The 23,382-nt window shown below is 37.9% G+C and overlaps 2 protein-coding genes across 2 annotated transcripts; one reads left to right on the top strand and one right to left on the bottom strand.

Annotated features, from left to right (window-relative positions):
• Positions 1–12,105: 12,105 nt before the first annotated feature.
• Positions 12,106–15,753, bottom strand: LOC107647382 (exocyst complex component EXO70C2). The gene is made up of 2 exons (XM_016351460.3): positions 14,152–15,753; positions 12,106–12,676 (listed from the first exon to the last, which is right to left on the bottom strand). The coding sequence occupies exons 1-2, from the start codon at positions 15,681–15,683 to the stop codon at positions 12,205–12,207; spliced, it is 2,004 nt and encodes a 667-aa protein (XP_016206946.1). The 5' UTR covers positions 15,684–15,753; the 3' UTR covers positions 12,106–12,204.
• A 306-nt stretch (positions 15,754–16,059) lies between these two features.
• On the top strand, positions 16,060–23,282 carry LOC107647381 (uncharacterized). Its single transcript, XM_088491561.1, has 7 exons — positions 16,060–16,588; positions 17,417–17,579; positions 18,287–18,487; positions 18,566–18,811; positions 22,170–22,317; positions 22,477–22,699; positions 22,829–23,282. Exons 1-7 carry the CDS (start codon positions 16,222–16,224, stop codon positions 23,164–23,166), a joined length of 1,686 nt encoding a protein of 561 aa, XP_088347687.1. The 5' UTR covers positions 16,060–16,221; the 3' UTR covers positions 23,167–23,282.
• Positions 23,283–23,382: the final 100 nt, after the last annotated feature.

Here is a 23,382-nt window from a genome sequence, read left to right as displayed (position 1 = left end):
GTATATAAACTTGTAGAAAAGAAAAAAAATAATATATATAAAATAAAATATAAATTATACCTTTTGTCTCTAATGTATCAAAATTCTTTAAAATTATAAAAAATAAATTTATTTAAAATGAAAGTAATGTGATTAAGTGTAATTTATTTAGATGTAATTAAAAAATAATTGAATACTATGTACAGTAAAAAATTACTATTATTGAAAGATAAAATTAAATTAAAATTTATTTTTATGTATCGTTTTTGTCCCTAATGTTTTCGTCCTATTTAAGTCCCAAACGTTTCAAAATCGTCTCAATTTTGTCCCGCCGTCAATTCTGTTAACGGATCCCTAACGATAGGACAACATTGAGTCAATTTTGAAACGTTAGAAACTTAAATAGGACGATTAAAACGTTAGAGACAATTTTATGAGTTACCCCAAATGTTAGGGACAAAATCGATACTTTACTCTATAATTAATTAAAACATTAATTTTGACACTAATTTTAAAAGTTTTGTCCCGAAATTGGGCCAAACTGGGCCCAAGGCCCAACCCAACTTACTTAAACACATGAGCATAAAGTCTTCTCTCCCTCCAACATAATGAAACACGATGAGCATCCATGGAAGGAGAAGGAAGAACTTTAACTCCAACCTTCACTAAATTTCACATATCTCATAACTCCGAGCTCCGATCACGGTGCCATTTGCGACTACGCGTCCACTGCGTTGAGCTCTACAAATTCCAATACTCAATTTAGTAAGAACTATGAAGCATAGATACTTCGCTGAGTTGCCCTGTCTGCATGTCGGACACATTTTGGACAGGACACTTACCGACACTTGTCCGACACGCGTATCTGCTGTGTCCAACCGTATCTCAATAAAAATAAAAAATTCTTCTCCGAACACGCTTGGACATACCTAAATACCATCACGTGTCAGCGTGTCCAATCTTATTCTTAACATATATTCTTAAACTATATTTAGATATAGTAACTATTATTATTTTTTAAAACAAAAAATATTTTAAATACTTGATATAATTAAAATAAGACATTAAAAATAATTAAAAAATCAATTTATATTTTAATATCAATAAAATATTAAAATATCATTAGAATTTATCTAAAAAATACTTTATATTTCATATGTATGCGTGTCCCCATGTCTTATAAGATTTTAAAATTCGCGTGTCAGCGTATCCCGTGCCATGTCGTGTCCCGTGTCCGTGTCAGTTCCGTGCATCGCAGGGTAAGAAAAATCACGTTTTCATCCTCAAGCTCTCTTCTCCCAATTTCAAAATTTCAAGGTTGTGGGTGTTGAGATTTTTAATTCTTTGATGTTTTAGAGTTCAATTAGCTTGAGAGAGTTGTGGGTTTTCATTCGATTAAGGCACATATAAGGTAAGGACTCTCAAGACCTTGTAAATTCTTGGATTATGTGAGTTTGAGTATTGAAATTTGGTATATGAATGTGATAATATGTGTTAGGTAGAGTATATATGAACTTGGAACTCATTTGAAGATATTAGAAACTTGGTGGAGCTTTAGGTGCTAGAATCTTGAAGGTTGAGCATCTTGGGCTGAGTTTTGTGCCAACTTGTGGTCTCTTTAGTTTAGGAGAGAAATCGGTCAAGGTATTATTTTGGTTTCTCGTATATAATATGTAATGTGTCGTGAAAACTTAGATTAGACGACCTAGGATAAAATGAATTGTGTGTTTGATGCCTATTTAGTGATTTTAGTTAATGCATTATGGGTTAGATTGATGTGGATATTTGGTACGTTGGTGAAAGGTATGAATGTGGTGTATGGTTGATGAGGTGATGGCTTTAATGAACTATAACGATACATTGATGATTGATGTTGTAGCGAGATTAATGAACATGAAATATTATTGTTGGTATATTGATGAATAATGTGTATTGAATGTAATTATTGGAGTTGGACTTGATGATTTTGAGGAATGGGATATCATGATATGAAAATGAAGTGTTGAGGTGTGGTTTGGTATGTATTGGTGCTGAGTTATAGTTGTCAAAAGCTTGACACTTGGCAACACTGGAGCATATGGAGCACGGTAGACTTGCAGAGAGCTGGAGCGTCATAGATTCGCTTTCAACCCATTGTATCACCACCTTTCCTCTTCCTATAGGCTAGTCAACTCTTGGCCATTCTTAGCCACCACTTTCTATGCCACCATAGAACTTCCCATATATATATGGCCATAATGAAAATGAATTATGAATGAATATGGTAACTAGTCAACTCTTGGCCATTCTTAGCCACCATTTTTTATGCTACCATAGAACTTTCCATATATATATGACCATAATAAAAATGAATATGAATGAATATGGTAAATAAGTCATGATTGAGGATGTTTGATGATGAGTATGCTATGTTTTCTCTTTGGTTGTAAGGGTGATAGGGCACCGATTCTCTCTAATGGTGACAGGGCACATATTCTCTCTAATGGTGATAGGGCATTCTCCCTCTAACGGTTAGTCGATGTGCTGAGATATTTATGCACAATAGAGAAATAATGCCCAGATTAGCTACCAGACATGTCAGGTTGGCTGTATAACCGACAAATAAGCTCATTAGCCATAGCACAGATATACATCATATGCATATGTTTATTTTATATTTCAGATGCAAGTCGAGAGACACCTCGTTAGGCATCTGAAGTTTCTGTCGCAGCAGAGTGGGATATTACTTTTTGGGGTGTTTATTTATATGTATATATATGTATATGTATAGACTTCTCCCATGTTATGTTTTGCTGCTATACTTCATAGAGGCTTTTGATGAAAAACTAGGGTTTATTTAAGTTATTTAGACTTGGGATTATATGTATGTATGTAAATATTCTCTAGCCAGCCTTAGCTTCGCAGGTTGAGCTTGGAGCTTGAATATTTTGTATCCTTGATTCTCCACTCTTATTATCTATATATATATGCTTTCTTCGTACGCAAGTAAACGTTATCTTGAGCGTTGCGCTTTTATTTTCACGACTTTGCTTTAACCAACCTTCAAGGCTCCTCGAATATTATATTTCTTCAATTATATTATGTATGTATGTTTTATTTTATAGATCGTAATACCACACCACCTCTGTTTTACAGCTTAAGCGTAAAGTCCTGTGTGGTAGGGTGTTACATTATGGTATCAGAGCAGTTCATTTTTGTAGAGCTTGAGGGACTAACTGACTGTGCTTCTGGGCATCTTCTGGGAGTCTTTACATGCTAAATTAGGTTATCTAACTGATATATGTGGCATGAATATTCATGAGCATGCATTTGGAGCTTGAAAACACTAAACTTGCGATATTGAGATTGATCAACTTGATATCACTTGTTTGGTGTGAACAGGGACCCGATGTTGACTCGTAGACGCAGTTGCGGGTGAGGCAGAGGTAGAATAGGTAATGCGAATCCTAGAATGACGGGAAACGACCTTGTGGACTTTATCGCTCCCCTGGGAAACATGGAAATATACCTTTATGGAAAACATGGCAATATACCCTAAAATTTGCCTTACTTTTGGTAACATACCTTTATGAAAAACTTGTTGATAGACTTCTGCCAATTATGCAACCAAAGGTGTATATATTGAGAACTTTTCCACATGTGGAACTGATGACTTCAGAGTATTTTGCCCCGAACTCTTGGCCTTATTAGGCGAGGGGGCTGGATTCTTTTGTATCGTTAAAACTACTCTCAAAATGTCTTTGTCCCTCATGTATTCTAGAGCAATTTTATGGATTTCTTTTATAGATTTGACATCTTTAGAAGTGAGATGTTTTTTGAAATCTTCTTCGAGTAATCCAGCTATGAGACAAAGACACATGACTTCAGGAATTGGTGTGTTAACTTCCAAAAATGTCTTATTGAAGTGATCTAGATAATCTCAAATGCTTTTCCCAACTCTTTGCTCTACCCCAAGTAGTGAAATGGGATGCTTAGCTTGAGTTTGTCTTGTAGTGAAATAAGCAAGAAACTTTATCTTGATATCGTGAAACGATAAAATAGAACCAGAAGGTAAAGTATTAAACCATGCCATCGTAAGCCCAAATAGTGTAACCATATATGTCTTACACTTTATAGCATCTCCTACTCCCTCTAAGTTCATTCGTGCCTCAAAGGCGTCAATTTGCTCTTGAGGACCTGACTTGCCTTCATACTCCAGTCTATTGGCTTGTCAAAGTATTTGGGCAGCCTGAGTTGAAGAACATGCGAAGTGAATGGAGTTTTTCCCATGATTATGTGTTCCCAAGAATCCCTATGCCTTCTAGGAATCAGACTCCTTTGCGAAGTTCGCTTCCTTTTAGACTGGCAGACATGGAATTAAACTTTCCTTGTCTCTCATATCCCGATGTACTTTCTCATGTCGAAGAGACTCTCTCTTATTCCTTCGTGGCAAATGGAATCATTGGCATTCGTCCTTATGTCTACGACATTGAAATCTCTCCGACATTCTCCTTTCTCGCTTGTTTCATCAACCTCTTGTCATATGACTCCGATATCAGGATTGTCGAGATTGTAAATATTTAGCAAGTTTACACTCTAACTCCTGCATCTTATAACGCATCTCCTGTATCGCATGAACATAATCTGCCAGGCCCAAGCCTACGAAGTGCTGAGCTTCGGTATTATGGTTCTGATGGTGCTCAAAACCCGGAGGAACTTGATACTTATCCGTGGTGTTGAGGTCAGATTCGTGCCCATCTTTGTGAAGCCTTTCTTTGTGGGGAGTGTTTGGGTTAACAGTTAATTGTATTTTATGATAAGCCATGGTACTAAGCGTATGAAGGTCCCTACAGACGGTGTCAAATGTCTATACCTGATGCAAAAATTTTCAAAACTACAACTTGACAAGTACACCAAATCGTATCAAGTAATACCACGGTGAGTGGATTATTGTTCCCACAAGAATTAATGAATTAAGCAACAATGATTAATTGATTATTCTAAATAGACAAATAAAAAACAGAGGAGTGAATCATTCAAACGTGTAAACAGAGGCAAACAGTAAATAAAAACAATGATGATGAGAATGTTAAGGTTTCAGAGATGTTCACTCTCTAGGAAAACAATCATTGTATTAATTTATTTGAGGCATGCAGAGATCAATCACGATAAATCATAAATAATCAAATTCCAATTCTTTGACAAATCAATTTCTCTTTAACCTAATTAATCGCTAATTCCTTAGTCAATTATTTAAGAAAAGAGGTGAAGCACAAATCTGATTTAGTTTCAAATAAGATTCAAGAATAGTCCTTAGGTTGAACTATATGTCACTTATCCAAACTAATCCTAAACAATTAAAACTTACAAGAAAGAATGATTTCCAAAAGTTTTCTAATCCAAATTTTATGTTACTTATTCAAACTAGAGCAATTGTAAATGATAAAGTATCGCACACTCTTCGAAACACTATTCCTAGTTAAATAAAAAAGTTGTGAGAAAGAGTTTTTAATTAAGCCAATTCCAATATTACTTTTTCTAAAACAATATTTAGAATCTAAAACGGGGTTAGAATGTTTCCCAACAATTCCAAATCTTTAGGGATAAATAACAAAAACTCAATCATGAAATAGATCAAAGCATAAACCTCAAATAAAGTAAAACACTCAGATTAATAATCTATAAAAGAGATAAACAGAGCTCCTAACCTTAACTAAAGAGATTAGTTGCTCATGGTGGAATGAATACAAAACTGTAAAGTGTAGTGTGTGGTATATGATGATAAATCCCTATGTTTGTAGACAATGACTTATTTAAAACCTAAACAATAACCTAGAATTCAAACTAAATCAAAACGGAATCAAATCTAATTCAAATAAAATCTTTTATTAATAAATCTTAATTAGCTAATGATCTTTCTTGCAATTGAAATTCAAAACTTGGTGCCTTTCTTAGTTGAAATCATGGGCTTGAAACTTAATCTTGGGCCAACAAAGCAATCATTTGAAGTTGGAAAGATTAGTGAAAGAATGAGATGTCCCTGGAGGTGTTTTTGGCCCGTGCATTATACGGATGGTTCCTTAAGTATATACCCATGGTTTCCAAGCATATACGCATGAAAAGAGTTGACCACTGGAGGTGCATTTTACTTGTGCGTATATACGCCTGGTGAAGCACGTAGAACGCATGGCAATTTGGCGTATATACGCATAAGCTTTGGCGTATATATGCATGGGTTGGTTGGCTACTAGAGGGGCTTTTGGTTGTGCATATATACGCCTGGTGAGGCAAGTACAACACATGGCAATTTGGCATATATACACCCAGACTTCGGCATATATACGCATGATTGGAATTTGGCTCCTGAAGGTGCTTCTCTGTTTGCTTGTTATGTTGTCTAGAAGGTTCTCTGTTTGCTCTTCTGTTTGCTCATTCCATGTCTTGCTCTTTAGGGCTATGGTTGCTTACTTAGTGTGGTTGCTTACTCCTTTTCATCCTTGTTTTTACTCATTTTCAACACTTTCCTACACATACCATAGCTTAAAGCAACTTCAAAAAATATTGATTAAATCACTAAAATCTCAATTAAGAATAAGAAATTCACTAACTTTACTAAAAGAAATACTAAAGAAAACAACTAAAGATGCTCATGCATCAGTATCTTTGATTGTTCACGAGCTTAAGAGATTCTGGGACCCTGACGTGAGCCGTGTTAACACCAGGCCGGGAGGACAACCTACAAAGGCACTCCGATGCTTAAGTTAGTAGTGCTTTTATGATGATTGTAGTGAGAAGAATGTAGCTTACCCCGTGGTTCCCTTCTCCCGATATTATACTGTCATGAAGTAATCGTTAGGCATTTACAACCTTGAGTATACGTTTCATTATCCTTGTGTTAAGCTGATAATGTATCAATTTTATTTACACTACAAGAAAAGCGTTGAGTACCGTCGGATTGAATTTGACAATATGAACGGCGCCAAAAATTATTTACTAGCAGATTATTTTGTCCAATGCTAATTACCAACGGATATTTCGTCAGTTTTTTAATGAATTTGCCAAGACTAAGTTGCTGATTATCGTCGAATTATTCCGACGGTAACTTTGGCACCATATTATGCGTTTTGTCGCCTAATTACTGTCGGATTTTTCTGCCAGTAAATTCTACGGTAGTTTTTTTCACAATTAAGCCACAATTAGTAGTCAAATTAAAATTCTTGTTAACATAATTAGGGCAAAAATTCCAAATTACCAGAAATTAACTAATAATTTTATTAAATATCAATTGTCTCAATATAATAAAATGTCACAGAAGTAGAATACAATGAAATAGACATAAAATAAAGTATATCCCTAAACTTATAGATCTCGATAATCTTTATCGCTGTTGTCTTCTCCCTGCTGAGGCGGCAGAGTAAGTGCTAATATCGATGCCCTACCAGTAGCGCTGTTGCCTCCAGCGTGCATCTGCACGTTGTACACCTCCATATGCTCTCGCAAACGCTATAGCCGCTCCAGCTTCTCTGTCATCTACGAGTTGATGACTGTGGTGTCTCCCATGTGTGCAAGAAGCTCGTTGTACCTCTGCTCAGACTGTTGAGCTTGTTGGTAAAGCTCTTGTGTGAGCTTCTGCACCACCTTCCTCAAGTCGACAACTTTCTCGGGATCGACATGGCTGGTAGTAGAGGCAGAGACAGATGAAGCTGCCAATGTGGAGGTGCGGAGGTCGCTGGCTAAGAATGACCCCAACCCGAAGATGCGATTCTTGTGGGGTTCAAAGGTGTTGTCGCGCCAAAACCTATCAGGATCTACCATTGAGGTATCAGAGCTGGGGTCATCGTTTTCACTAGCGGCTGAGATTGCTGGGTCATGGCCCCCAATCTCTGTGTGTAGTCCTCCTGTGTAACACACGTTGTGATTAGGATAACAGTTAATCAACTGTAAACCGAATAAATTTCAAACTTAGAATTAATTGAAACTCACATAATGAGCCGCATACCACTCATCAGCAAATCTCTCCTTGTTGGCCTTCAACATATGGGTATACTTGAAGGTCTCCACCAGTGTCGCCTCACGATCCAATAACTTAAATTACACATATTGAAATCAACCAATAAAATAAATCAAGAAACATCTAATTCAAGTAATAATTAACAAACAATAGCAAACTACTTACCAGCCTGCTCTTTGTCTTCATGAAGATAGTCGACCCACCCGTATACTTTGACGATCTCGACGAAACCCTGTTAGCGACGTTTGTTAGATGGCGACGCTTGAACCCCCCTCATCAGTTCTAAAATGGGCCTCCAGTTCCTTCTTGATAGATGGATGGATCTAGATTGTTACGTGGTTGCGCCCTCATCGAACGTCGCTCATCATCTGCTAAAGTCGTTTAGCTACCCAGTGGTCGTAGATATTCCTGATCATTAAATCATGTTCCGTATCCCATATAAATTTCAACTGAACAAAGTAATTCAACAACATTAGTTAGTTAAAATAAAATACAGTTTAAATATAGTTAATTCAACAACATCTAGTTCTTATCGCCCACTTCTAAAACCATCACTCTCTAGTCTCAACAGGGATCTTCGTGTAGCTCCGCCATGGGTAGTCATACATTGACTTAATCACACACACACACACACACACACACACACACACACACACACACAAATCTTATCCGTATAAAAGATATTAAAATAGTAATAACTCACGTTTGCATGCCATTAGGCCAAATCCTCATCCGTATGACGGGCGGTGGTAGAGGGGCATCCTGTTAGGACGCATTAGACGAATCACCCACCACGGGCTCTGTCGCTGAATCTGTAGGGGAGCGTAGTAGAAGGAGACACGTAGTTCGGATTCGGGACTATGATGAACTGCTGGTCCGCTGGACCCATCTATGACGTCACATGGATTGACAGGATAGTCGGGGTAGAAGGCGATGATTGAGCAGTCTCTTAGGATTCGGTGAAAATCTTTCCTCTACCACGATCACTAGATCCACTCGATCTACCTCTGTTACCTATCGTCATATCTGTAAAGAGACTGTATTATTAACACTAATAAACATATATACTACACAAATCCTTCAATATTTATATTATTTCAAAAAAAAATTGACATAACCTCCCTTAAATTTGGACATATATCCATCTTTACGGATTTCACAAATCTAACCAACCTCAATTCACAGCATCAGTCAATCAATTAAATTCATAACAATTAAACTCAATTAAACAAGAAGCCTTCATGATTCAAATTCAAAGCAATAATCCTTAATCTCATGAAGGTTGGAGATATAACATGTAAGCTAGAAGACCAAAATTTTATACCTTAGAATGATAAATAAGCCTTGAACATGACTAATTTAGAATCTAGAACATCCATGTTGATGCATGATTAACAACATAACAAATATGGTACTAGTATATACATATGTCTTGCAAGTTTAAAATCATACACAAATGAAATTATAAACACAAGTTCTATTTCAAACATTCTAGAACCTTTAAATCAAGGATAATTAAGTTTGCTTACTTTCACAATTAGTCAATATATTAACATAATCAAGTATAATAAAATGTGCATATATAAATCCAATGCAAAAGTAATATGCAAAACTGTAAATATGAATTTGGTTGAGTGAATGGGATTGTGCCAAGGACTACTACAACTTAGCAATTCAATCTACAGAGATGTGCCTAACAAGTTATTATTTAAACTTGTAATGACCTATATCACATGGAAACACATTATTATAAAACACAATTGGATTGTTATAAGATTAGATTTGTGCAAAATGAAAGTTCAACTATTTATTTTTAATGGCTAACTAGAAATTATAGTTAAAAAAGGTTTCATTTTAATTTCATAATTTATAGATCAAATAACAAAAATAATTTATCAAAAACATACACACAACAAATAATGAATATACTAGTATTATAACCAAATTCGCATGTTTATATCTCGAGTCTTATACTAATTTTTTTTAATATAACTATTTTTATTTGATACCCTTACATAAAAACCCATCAATTTTCTCAAATAACTAAAGTCGTATTCCTAGAACAAACTTTTTTTTGTTCTTATATTAAGTTTATAATTAATATAAATACAATGAAATAACATACCTTATTATCATATTATTATCAATAATATTGAATGATTAATTGAGTTGTTACAAAATTCTAAAGTAACAAAATTTAAACTCTAAACCCAATTTCACGGTAATCAATTCCAAACCCTAAACCCAATTTCATGGTAACATAATTTAAACTCTAAACACTAAATTTACATAAATTTGTTCAATTTGTTCATAGAACATATATTAAAATCTATTTCACAGCAAAATCCAAATATTAATGGTAGAAACGACCAACTTACTTGAAATGGAGTCGGTGGTCGGTGGCGTAGCAGACTCCTCGTCGCAGTAGCGAGGCGGTGCAGATTTTTTACAGGGCAGAGGCGCAGTTTGAGCAATTCTCTAGTCGTGGAGAAGGGATAGTGCAACGAGAGGAGGGAGACGGCAGCGGTGCTGACGAGGTAGCGAGAAAAGGAGACGGGTAGAGAGAGTGGGAAAAGAAAGTGTAGAGAGAGAGAGAGAGGAGATTTTGAAATGAAGGGGGAGAGGGTTCGCGCTTTGAATTTTAAGGTTCTTTACCGGCGGATAAATCCGACGGTAACGCATTGCGGTCACCAAAATGCAGTGTTCTACTAAAATGGATTCACCGACGAATTTTTCTACGAGTAAATCCCAAACTAAATTTCGCGTATATTTTTCTCGTTTTTCCTCAAATTATTACCGGAGAATTTATCGTCAGAAACGAAAATTCGCCGATAATGATTTGACCTGATGAATTCCACATAAAAACCGTCTCTAAATTCGTCGGTAAAACTGACGCTAATATGTGACGCTAAATCTCAATGTTACTCAGCGTTTTTCTTGTAGTGTTAACCAAATTGTCAGTATATATTTTTGTCTAGAACAATTAGATATTTTTTTATTTTTTTAATTTTTTTCTCATAGTTTTATTTTTTGTTTTTATTATTTTAAAGATTATTGGAATTGGTGAGAACTTTGATTTTAAATGTTGGAAACTTAAATAAAAATGTCGAAAATTTTGTTTGGGGTCAACTTGACATTTTATATAATAATAATAATTTCATTATACATTGTAGAGATAAGTATTAGGATATATAAATTATTATTATCCTTAACATGCTATGACATACACACAACACTAAGGTTCAAGTGTTCAACGGAAAAATCAAGAACATACATGAATTTTAATTCAGATAAGAAAAAAGAATTCTAACATGTGATGAGGGTTTTATTGTAAATTCCAATTAAAAAAATTAGGCCCTGATAGTTTACAAGGAAAAACAGTAGAATAGGTTTATTTGTAAATATAGTTAATTGACATGTAAACAGATAATTATATTATTTCAAAAAGCTTAGAATCAAAATTGATTTAACAAATATAGTGTCTTATTTTTATTTTTATTGTTATTTAATTTCTTTGGAATTAGGTGTTGGAATGCGTTACTCCATGCTCCCATAATTCTTTTATCATGGCATGGCAAATGAAAATGATGAAAATAAAACTTGGTGAAATTATGAAATTGCATTATAAAATATAAGCGAGATTAACTAAAAGAAAAACAATACTTCAACTAAATATGTTGTCAATACTTAATTATGTACCAAATGTTTTGATTCAAAAAGGAAAAGAAAAATTACACGAGCTCAACTGAAAATTGAATGAAAAAAAGGGCATGATTTGAAGTTTGGAATACATGTAGGCCTTGTGTCTCAGACTCTAATCAAACATGCATCCCCATACAATAATACAATACAATACAGTACAAAATAAAAGTAAAACATTTGTGGTACCCCCACCTTTTTCCAAAAAAAAAAAAAAAAAAAAAAACCATCCACATGCACGTATACATGCATGCAAGCAGTATGCCGAACCCCTTCTTTCTGCTCCATCTTCATGCCAAAGCACCTTTTCTTTTCTGCTTCTTACAATATTCTTTTTTTTTCCCTTTTGTATTTTCAATTTTTTATTCTGTTTAAAAGTTAAAAAAAATATATAAATATGTATATATATATACTTGCGTATATAAATATTGTCATATATAACTACTCATCATCCTCACGATCATATAGGAAGTTTTGGGTGGTGGTGGTGGTAATGGTGGAGAAGGATAAGATGAATAATATAAATAAATTGAAGGTCATGTTTTCCTTTTGGCAATAGACTGATGAGGCTTTCCATCAAATAACTCATCAATATAGTTCTCTATATCTTCAGGTTGGTACTTGATATACTTCTCTGTTTGGCGGCCAGGATCCAATACCTGAGCGTATTTTCCAAGAAAAGCCCTGTAAGCGGGGATGATTACAGCGGAGATGGAGACCCTAAGCTCTGATTGGAGCTGCCCGTCCTTCACAACCCACGAGCTCTGTGTCCTGTGGATCTCGTCAAACAAGGCGTTGAAGGTCTTGAACCTTTCCTTTAGTTTAGGTTTATCAACCTTGCCGTTCACCGTCAGCTCCTCATGTTTCAGGGATTCTAACACTTTGTGCCATGTGTCTCTCATATATTTTTTGTGGTATGCTCGAAGCTCTGAGGATCTCTTCCGACACCAGTTGTCTCCCATCACTTGCGCCATCTCAATTGACCCCTTTATCTTTTGCAGAATGTACCTGATCTCATCATACCAATCTAGTTAGTTACCTCAATATGCTTGTCATGCGCCACTCGCTCTATGGACAGTAACTTGCACAAACCACAAAAATTGGATCTCGACGAACATGCAATTACAATTTTAACATGAAAAAGAAAAATTATAGCAACGATGTAAACAATAAATATATTGATAGTTCAATAGGTATACAGATAATTATATCTATTATTTTTAATTGGATAATTATTTTTTTATTCGATTTATTTATATACAATTAATAATAGTTAGATGTTCAATTTACTAGATGTGCAAATAATCCTAATATTAAGATTTAAGAGGTAATTTAGAGTGAAATATTTTTTTGCTTTATTGAGTCAATTCTAAAATCTATTATTCATATTATTTACAAAAATTATTGTTTACTTAATAATTTTTTTTTAACATAACTAAAAAATAAATTGTTTTCAACTCTTAAATTTGGTGTAGTGCCAGTCACCTCTTTTGAATGATTAAACATCGACATATTTATTTATCAAAATTATTTGGGAAAAAGTTTGCTGGCCAAAAATAATCATAATTTGTTTTTTTATTCATTAAATATAACTAAAATAAATATATAATTATAAATATTATATATAAAATATTATAAATATTAATTAAATAAATTAATTATAAATTATTATCTTCTTATCTTTACTTTTAATATTTTTTTATTGGCTAGAGATGAGAAGCACGATAAATTTATTTATTTTGTGATATGACACCTGAATAAACTATCAAATAAGCAGAAAAAAAGAAATCAACAAAGATTTATGTCAACTGTAGAGGGCAACATCATATGTTGATTTATTTTTGCGTTAAATTGTAAGGTAACTACTCAAATGAAGATGGCAAAAACATCTTTTTATAAAGATGCTTTGTTTAAAAGTGTGATTTATTTATTTAGCCATATTTTAAACAAAAACAACACTTTTATAAATATCAAAATCTAACTATCCAATCCATCATCCAAAGATCAAAAGAAAATATTTTCACATGAAGACAATAATAAAATCTTCATTGTAGTATCCACCAAATTATAATGGTGGATATTCTCGTACCGACATCTTTTTATAAAAATAATATTATAAATTATTAGATAATTGAATATATTTAATTAAATATTTAAAAATTTAGAAGATGTTATAATGATGTCATAATATTCCTTGGAAAAAATTGCTGCAAAGAGCAATAAAGCTAAGAAGAAGAAGAAAAAAAAAACATATTTTTCATCCTAAATGAGTATCAGACTACATAGAACAATACTTTATATTTTCATGAAACTACACATAAAAAATTAATTGCAATTATCTTTTAAAAAATTCATGAGGCAAAAATAAAAATTTAGATTTATTGATTGAATCATGTACGTTATATAACTAAAATAAAAATTGAGATTGAGATTTATTTGATGTTTCCCACCAGAAAAGATAGGAATGGAGAGAGAGAAGATACCTTCCATTGTTCATCATGAAAAAGGAAGTTAGACAATTATCCTTGTAGAGCTTGGCCTTGGAGTCGAGGTAGGAGTCCAGCAAGTCCATCACCCTCATCACCTGCGCTGCAAACGGCGACGCAGCTGCCTTCTCATCCTCTTTCCCATTCTGCCCCTGACTCTCGCCGTGGGGCCTACTGGTGGAATCTGCGCGCTCGATCTTCGAATGCTCCTTGAAAACCTGCTCCAACGTCTCCTTGTAATCACCACTTGTAGTAAGGTAGTTCATCACATAGCGCGTCACAGGGTGTACGGCGCCACCTGGCACCGGCGTCTTTCCGGTATCAGACTTTATATTGTTCTCGAAGTCGCCGAAGATGGAGATAGTAGCCTCGCCAAGCCTCGACTTGGCCAGATTCAGCTCCGTCTTCAGCTCTTCCGCCACGTGCTCCTCGGAGAAGAGCTCGTCCATTTTCGGGATCACATCCCGAACGGTCTCGTACATGTCGAGGAGCTTGAAGAGCTTCTCCGCCGCGCGCTTTGTCATCGCTGTTCCCTCCAAGAAGTTCAGCAGCTGGATCACCACGCCGCGACAGAGGTTGCTAAAGATCCCCGCTGCCAATTCAGGCCGATCGGCGAACACCTCATCCACCAACCTCCTCTCGCCGGGGAAGTACACGGCGGCGCACTGCTTGAACGTGTTGATCCAAGACGGGATCATCTCCCTCGAAAGAGTCTCCCAATGCGCCTTCTGGACCTCGTCGATGCTAAACTTCTCGAACCCTAATTTTTGCAGAGCATCGTCGAACGCGTTCCTCCTTGAGGTCATATAAACCTGGCAGCACTCAGCGGTATAACCGCCGGCGACCATTTCGCCGGCAATCTCTTTCAGGCTGGAAATAGTTTCCTCGGAATATCCCGGGAAATCCAACTCGGATTCCTCCGGCGCGTTCTCGGAATCCTCCTGCGGCTGTTCCTCCACGTGCTTCCCCTTGTGGTCATGGCCGCCGGGATCTGATTCCGTAGCGTTTCTATATTGTTCCATCAACAACCGGAAATCTTCCTCCAAGTACGTCATTGCACGCTGCTGGATCGAGCCGATGCGGTTCATGAGCGGTTCTGGTTGGTGCTGAGTCTGTACGGTTTTCATTAGGCTCGAAATCCGGCTCACCGCTTCCAACAACGACGAATCATCCGCTCTATCGTCTCCAGCGTCGTACCTTGCTATCTTGTCCTCCACCAGATCCAAGAACTTGTCAAGGAAAACAGGCATCTCAACCGACGCTTCCTCCTTCTGTTTCAGTGTTTCGAGGAATTGATCCATGTCTTCGTGCGCCTTCTCGAGGCTTAGCGGGGTTGAAAGCGGAGGATCATCAATAACATCCTCTGCGGTCTCTTCCTTCTTCTCTGCGCTCTCTGCATCCTCCCCTCCCTCGTTCGGCGGTGGCTGTGAGTCGGTTTCTGATTTGGTTTCTAGTTTGGGATCGGATTCTGTGGGGTCCGCCATGGGAGAACGTGGCGGTTCGTCGCCGGCGTCTTTGTTGTTCTCCATTATGGTAGTTACGACCGTTATGTGTCCCCTCCTCACAAAAAGAAAAAATGAATAAGCGTTTCCAAATGACAAATGCGAGAACTGAGGAGGATCTCTCTTATTTTTATTTATTTATTTTTTCTTTTTTAAAAATTTAATTAATTTCCCCTTTTCGATGGAGAAAGTTTGACCGTTGACGTTTCTTTTCTTCTGCTACGTCGTTTTGTTTGTGCTCCCCCACTAAGATTCATTGAAAGAGATGTTTCCTTTTTCTGACGGATGCGGTGCGTAATGCGCGCCACTCATTCACACGAGCGGGTTCGGATTCAGATAATGATGGTGCGGGTTAGGGTCGGATATAAACCCGATAGAGGCACGCGTAATTGCCAACACACTTACACACCGAAGAGAAAAAGGAAAAGGAAAAGGAAAAGAAAAAGAAAACACAACACACTTCAGAGTTCAGATCCGTCTTAGCAGGCACACGAAGCTAGCTATGCTAAGCTGAGCTTGTTGAGAAGCTGCAAGAACAACAGAAAAACATTGAGAGAGAGAGAAGATGAGATATGGAGGAGGAAGAAGGAGGCGAATGTTGTTGCAACCGTTTGTGGTGTTGTGTGCGGTGGTGACGGGTTTGGGGCTGTTGATGCTGGCGTTGAGGCCGATGGATCCTCCGATTACCGTCGATTTCCCGCAGGATTTCGAGTTCGAAGAGTCCAATAGCTCCAGTTTAGACGGCATCGGTGGCGACGAGGATGGTGGCGACGATGCCGATGCGACCATCGGAGTGGGGAACGCGGCTGAGGAGGGCGTGGGAGAGAAAACGTGCGCGACGGTAGAGAAGATGGGGAAGGATTTCAGCAGAAGCGTTGGGATTGAAACCCTCAGAGCGAGGAGAATTGTTGAACATCATTTTTATGTGAATGGTTAGCCTCGTTCCCCTTTCTCTCTCTCTCTCTCTCTCTCTAAGTTTCTCGCATTTCTTTCTTTTTTTTTTTTCTTTCTTTCTTTTATTTTTTCTTGAAAGAAAAATGATGTTTTGGCTGAAGGAGTTAAATATCTGAGTTTTCCATAAAATTGGCTTTAGTGGAACGTAACTTGTGTAGCTCTTACTTGGCTTGTATGTTTCATCAGCTCAGGACTTTGCTAAATACTTCTTCTTCTGTTGTTTGGTGTAATGAAATTTGGAGGACGCTCTCTACAAGACAAGAACTTTGATGTTGTGTAGTTTCTGAACTTCTGATTAGTATTTCAGACTTTTCTTACTTAATGTTACTAGATTTTGCACTCAAGACTATGTTCCTAAAGGGAGCACTTGCTAATGGATAATGGCCAGCTATTATCTATGCTATTTTTTAATGATGCTCTTTTATTCCTTTTATTGAAAAAAAAAAGGGAAGAGAAATAGTGATAGGAACCTACAGACAGGAACTATGTGCATCTGCAGATAACAATTATGAAATAAGATCCTGTCATTGTTTAACTTTGTTTCAGGAACTTTGGTGCTATGTAGTTTCTGCGCTTGTGATTACGTTTCAGACTTCCCTTACTTAAGTATTCTAGATTTCACACTCAAGACTTTAATTCTGTTGTAAAGGGAGCACTTGGTAATGGATAATAGCCATTTTTCAATGATCCTCCTTTATTTCTTTTTTTGGAAGGTGGAAATAGTAATAGGAACCTACATATAGGAAATATGTGCTTCTGCAGGTAACAGTTATGAAATCAGGACTTGACATTGTTTGATGTTTCAGGTGCTGCAAGAGTCAGGGATTGGCCCCCGGAGCAGTTCTGTAGGCATGGCTTCGTACTTGGAAAGACAGCTGAGGCAGGTTTTGGGAACGAAATGTACAAGGTTTTAACTGCTGCAGCACTGAGTATAATGTTGAATCGGTCCTTGATCATTGGCCAAACCAGGCATATTGGTTCTTTCCCAAGCCTTTCTTTTTCATTTTAAAGAACTAACTTTGCTTTGCTTTTTGGGAAAACACAAGTTCCATCTAGTAGGTCCTTTTTGGTTAATCTTGTATCCTATAATAATGTGGGTGTGAAAATCAAGGACCCATTCTGCATGAAAAATTATATACAGGAACTAACACCATAATTCTTCTCTGTTAAACTTTAGGTGATAACCAAACTTCCCCTTTGAGCATCCACTATGTCATTGGCTCCAATATTAACTATCTGTGTTAGCTTAAATATGCCTTGTACTAAAAGCATTGTTGAACAGTCAAATAGCAACTTATGTTCACTTTCCATAGTTTACATTCATTAAACCTTTGAGATGGAATAAATTACCTTTTTTGACCATGAAAGATTCAAATACCGACAATTCTAGCCATGAAAGATATAAACTAATTCAATACTCATCAATGATTGGATTAGTTCGATAAAACTACCTAATGAATCTCCCATGTGGGTAGTTTTGTTAAACAAACCCAATCCTTGACGGGTATCAAGTTTGTTTTTATTTTTCATTGTTCAAATAGTTGCCTGCCATTGTTGAATTTGCAAAACTGCTCTGGTTTTGCAGCCTAGCTTCCTAGGATCCTCTTCAGATTTTGCTTAGTGGACATATCTCTATCTTTACACTATCTAATTATCACTTGCTTTTTGCATTTCAGAGGTAAATATCCTTTTGGAGACTACATTTCTTATTCCAACTTTACCTTTACGATGAAAGAAATAAAGCATTTATGGAGACAAAACAATTGTGAAAGCAAATATGGAAGGGCACTGGTTATGAGGACTGATGATTTTGAAAAGCCAACTGAATCAAATGTTCTCTGTAGCAATTGGAAGCAATGGAAGCAACCTATCATATGGTAAAATGAGGTCCTCTTCTACTTATTACTCTCCCAGGCATCATGTAATGACTATTAAGTATTAACCTTACATTTTAGGTTTCAAGGAACAACAGATGCTGTGGCAGCACAATTCTTCCTAAAAAATATACACACTCAGATGAGGGTTGCTGCTTCTGATTTATTTGGTGATCCACAAGTTCTAGGATCTAGGCCGAATGTATTTGGGGAGCTCATGAGAGTCCTCATATCCCCTTCAAAAGATGTTGAAGCGGCTGTCGATTGGGTTATTGGTGGTGGGGAAAACCCTGACATCTCATTGCATATGCGGATGCTTATGAATAGGTAATGTGAGTACATGCTAATTTCATTCAAGAGGAATTATCATGTTTGTTTGATGAATGAGGCTGGTGATTGGTGAAGCCTTTCTTTTCTTTTCCTTTTTGAAGTTATACTCTTTTTCAACAATAGAATGTGATAGGACCAGCAATAGCAGAATGGTTAAGCTTTATTGATACACAGGGATGGCCAATTAGCACTCCCTAGAAGGTTCTACACAGTTGGAACTACCAACTCAGGGAGAGAGATTCCCTCCAACTTCTAACAGAATTCACAACAGAAAATACACTCCCCTAAACTAACTATAACCTAGCTATTTATATTCAGTGAGTAATAGAGTCTAACAACCTATCATCCAGCTGGACATGCCCACAACTCCTAAAACAAACCGTTACTTAACCGCCACTTACCTCTCCTTTTGTAACACAGCCCAAACCTGTTAGTAGTAGGCGCCTCTCCATCAATACTCCCCCCTTGGACAACCACCTTGTCCTCAAGGTGGAACTCCGGAAAGGTGGCCTGCCACTCTCTCCCAGCTGTCCTCACAAGGGGAGAGGCCCAGCCAGCGCACCAAATACTCCAAAGCCTCGTCCTCTGCGGTTCGCGATGCCATGATCTGAGACGGATGCATAACCAGCTCACCATCCTCAGCCACTCCCAGTGGAAGTGTCTGTACCTGCTGCTGCGGCGGAACGGCCTTTTTCAACTTGCTAATGTGGAAGACCGAGTGGAGTCTGCACCCTTGAGGCATGGGTAACCTGTATGCCCCTGCCCCTATCTTCTCAACCACTTCAAACGGTCCATAGTAACGAGGGCTTAGCTTTTCATTGACCCTCTGCGCTAGTGTCCGCATCCGATAAGGTTGCACTTTCAAATAAACCCACTCACTAGGCTTGAACTCCACATCCCTTCGATGCCATCTGCTCCTTGTTTCATCCGCTGCTGAGCCTGCACCAAGTGCATCTTCAGCTCTGCTAACACCGCATCCCTGCGGTCAATGCTGCCACCTCCTCAACATGCGATGGAAACGTCTCTCCACGGAAAAGAACAGGTGCTGGCACACCATAAAGTGCTTGAAATGGAGTTGTTTGGGCTGAGGCATTGTAGAAGGTATTTAACCAAAACTCCGCCCATGGTACTCCAACCATTTCTTCGGGTAGCCCTCCCCACAAAGCACCGCAAATAAGTATCCAAACAGTGATTCACCACTTCGGTTTAGCCATCAGTTTGAGAATGAAATGTCGTGCTGTATTTCAATTTTGTCCCTGCGACTTGGAATAGTTCGGACCAAAACTTACTAATGAACACCCTATCCTTATCCGATATGATTGGCTTAGGAAACCCGTGTAGTTTAACCACCTCCTTAATAAGGGCTAGTGCCACCTCCTTGGCTGAAAATGGATGAGCTAGGGGGATGAAGTGAGCGTATTTAGTTAACCGATCGACCACTACCAGGATAGTGTCCATGCCTTTGGATTTTGGCAATGCCGCCACAAAATCCATCGTAACGTGCTCCCAAACTCTCTCTGGAACTGGTAGGGGCTGCAACAGCCCCGCCGGTTTCAACATGGCATGCTTGTTTTGCTGGCAAGTATGGCAGCCTGCAACATAATCCCTGATCCGTTGCCTCATGCCGCGCCAATGAACCGCTGCTGCCAGCCGCTTATAGGTTCGAAAGAAGCCTGAATGTCCTCCCACCCCACTATCATGGGACTCAGCCAGCAAAAGTGGGATCTGAGAAGAATTTGCGGGCACACTGCTCTCCCTTGATAAAACAGCCGACCCTTGTGTAGGGAATACCCCGGATAGTCATCCAGCCCCTGCTGCAGGGCGACCAGGATCTTTAGCAGCTCTTGGTTGTGAGCCACCTCCTCTTCCACCGTTTCCTAGAGGTTCATATGCACTACCGAGATTGCCCTTGACATCATTTGTCGTGACAACGCATCTGCTGCCTTATTCTCAAGGCCTGGCCGGTATTGGATCTCAAAATCCAAGCCTAACAATTTAGTGGTCCACTTCAAGTAAGCTGGGTCCACGAGTCGCTGGTCCGTGAGGAATTTCAGACTTGGCTGATCTGTGAGAACAATAAAATGGCGGCCCAACAAGTAATGCCGCCACTTTTGGACAGCGAAGACAATGGCCATCAACTCCGTCTCATATGCAGATTTTTGCCGGGCCCTTGGAGATAGTGCTTGGCTTAGAAATGCTATTGGTCTGCCTTGCTGGGACAGCACCGCACCCAACCCCTCACTCGATGCATCAGTTTCCAACAGAGAGTCTCGATTGAAATCCGGGACTGCTAGAGTCGGTAGGTCTGCATCAGCCTCTTCAATCTCTCAAAAAGCCTCCTGGGCCTTGTCATTCCATTCAAATGCATTTCGCTTTGTCAACTCCGTCAATGGCTTGGCGATCACCCCGTATCCTTGCACAAAACGCCTATAATAATAACCGGTAAGGCCCAAGAATCCCCGTAAAGCCCGCTAGTCCGTAGGCACCGACCATTCTAGCATCGCTGTGGTTTTGTTAGGATCAGCCGAGACCCTTTGTGCAATGTGACCCAAGTAGTAGGCGCCTCTCTATTAGAATGAATGAATGGGATAACAACAAAGTGTTATCCCAATAGGTGGGGAAGGTTTGCAAAAAGAACTAAATAACTTAATTTATCTGTGATAATTTCATTGCATAATGAAGCAAATACACCGCATATATCAGCAGGTGCTTGTAAGTCCTCCCTTGACAGATTAGAAATTAAGGCCAGCCTTAGATATTCCTTATCAACTCAGTGAATTCATACTGTAATTAGGAATAGCAGCAAACGTGCCTTGGTTTGGGAGTATCATGATTCTTGTTTCTGCTCCATACCTCCATGGACAGTATTCCTGCCTCCTCATCCTGTTTTGATTGTTTCCCTCTCCTCCTATCCAACTATGGCAATGCGAGTCTTAAATATTGCAAGGCAATTTGAAGAGATTTATGTTCATAAAATCTTAAACTGGTTTTTCAACCACTGTTCAAACTGGCAATTAACACCTCGGAACACATCAAAATGTGAATAATATTTTTGGGGCAATGGTTATATTTTGAATGATCCTGGTTTTCATCCCGTCTTGCCACCATTCTGATCTGTACCCATTCAACTTCTATATAAATCAAGGCAAACAAGTCAAGAGAAACGCCTACTGTGCCCCTTAACAATGTAAAATAACTTAGCTTTCTTGTTAGCTTATTATTTCATTTGTACCATCTGTTGAAATTTGGCATCTTCCATCGAGCTTTCAGCTGTTTTCCTGACTTCTAGGCAATTTCAACCTCTACAATGAAATATGGCCTTAATTGATAGATACAATTTCTTCCATTTTTTCAGGTCTATAAGAGCTGTACAGGCAGCATTGCGTTGTATAAAAAAAGCCATAGAGAGACAACACCTAACATCAAGACCAAAGGTGGTTGTTGTGTCAGATACACCTACCCTCGTTAAAAGTATCATAGCCAATATAAGTGAATTTGCTGAGGTAAGTTTCAGTTCTTAAGTGTGTGAAATTTATTGTCAATGTAATGTGTTAAGTAATTGTTTCCTCCATCTAGTTTAATACTTTTCTGAATATGATGTATGAGGTAGCCATCAATAGACGCAGCAAAATTCATGTGCCTTTGATTATATGCTTGACCAGGTTATTCATTTTGATTATGAAAACTTCAAGGGAAGTATGTTTCAAGGATTGCAGAAGGCTGATTTTAGAGTGAAGGATTGGGGCCCAGCTCCCAGATGGGTTGCTTTTGTTGATTTTTTCCTTGCATCTCGCGCTAGATATGCTTCTATTTCTGGAGCGCACCGGCGAGTTGGTACTACCTATGCTCAGTTAATTGCTGCCCTCGCTGCAGCACAAAATCTAGGTGCTTGCACAACACAACCTCCGTCCCTTCTATTGATTTTTCTTTCATTATTAACTATGCAGAATAATGTCTAAATATCATGCCACAACTTCATGATCTGACAATAGTTTTTTTTTTTTTTTTCTTTAGGAAACAACTCAACCGGTTCAAATTTTGCATTCTTTAGCAGCTTCCAAAGTAATTTGTTGAATGATGGTTTGAAAAACCAGATTGGTTGGGGCCATGTTTGGAACAGATATGCCGGGCCATTGAGTTGTCGCCGTCAGCCCAATCAATGCGCCTTCACGCCACTTCTCCCTCCTGCCTGGTGGGATGGCCTTTGGCAATCTCCTCTTCCAAGGGACATCAATAGACTCGCTTCCTTTGGCATCAAACTATCTGCCATGGGCACAGTTGATACCGATTCCCTTCAGAATCATTGTAATTCAAAGAAACCTGTCGTGAGAACTGTTAAATTCGATTTGTAGTTTTTGGAAGTCGTATTTAATTGTATTCTTTTTTGAATATTTATAATAATTATTAGTATAGAATGTTGTATCATTTGTTTAATTTGCATCCAAGTATTCCTAGTCTCGTTTCTTCAGTATTGCTGCTTGTCTGTATAAATTCAATCCAATATGATTCTAACTTATTATGGGTCAAATATCAAAATTTAAAAGACCATATTAAGTTAAAGTCAATTT

The sequence above is a fragment of the Arachis ipaensis genome, chromosome B6, assembly GCF_059453495.1.
Source record: "Arachis ipaensis isolate K30076 ecotype BB chromosome B6, ASM5945349v1, whole genome shotgun sequence".
Lineage (NCBI taxonomy): Eukaryota > Viridiplantae > Streptophyta > Magnoliopsida > Fabales > Fabaceae > Arachis > Arachis ipaensis.
The sequence above is the reverse complement of the archived record's forward strand: the minus strand, read 5'-3'. Positions and strand labels throughout refer to the sequence as shown.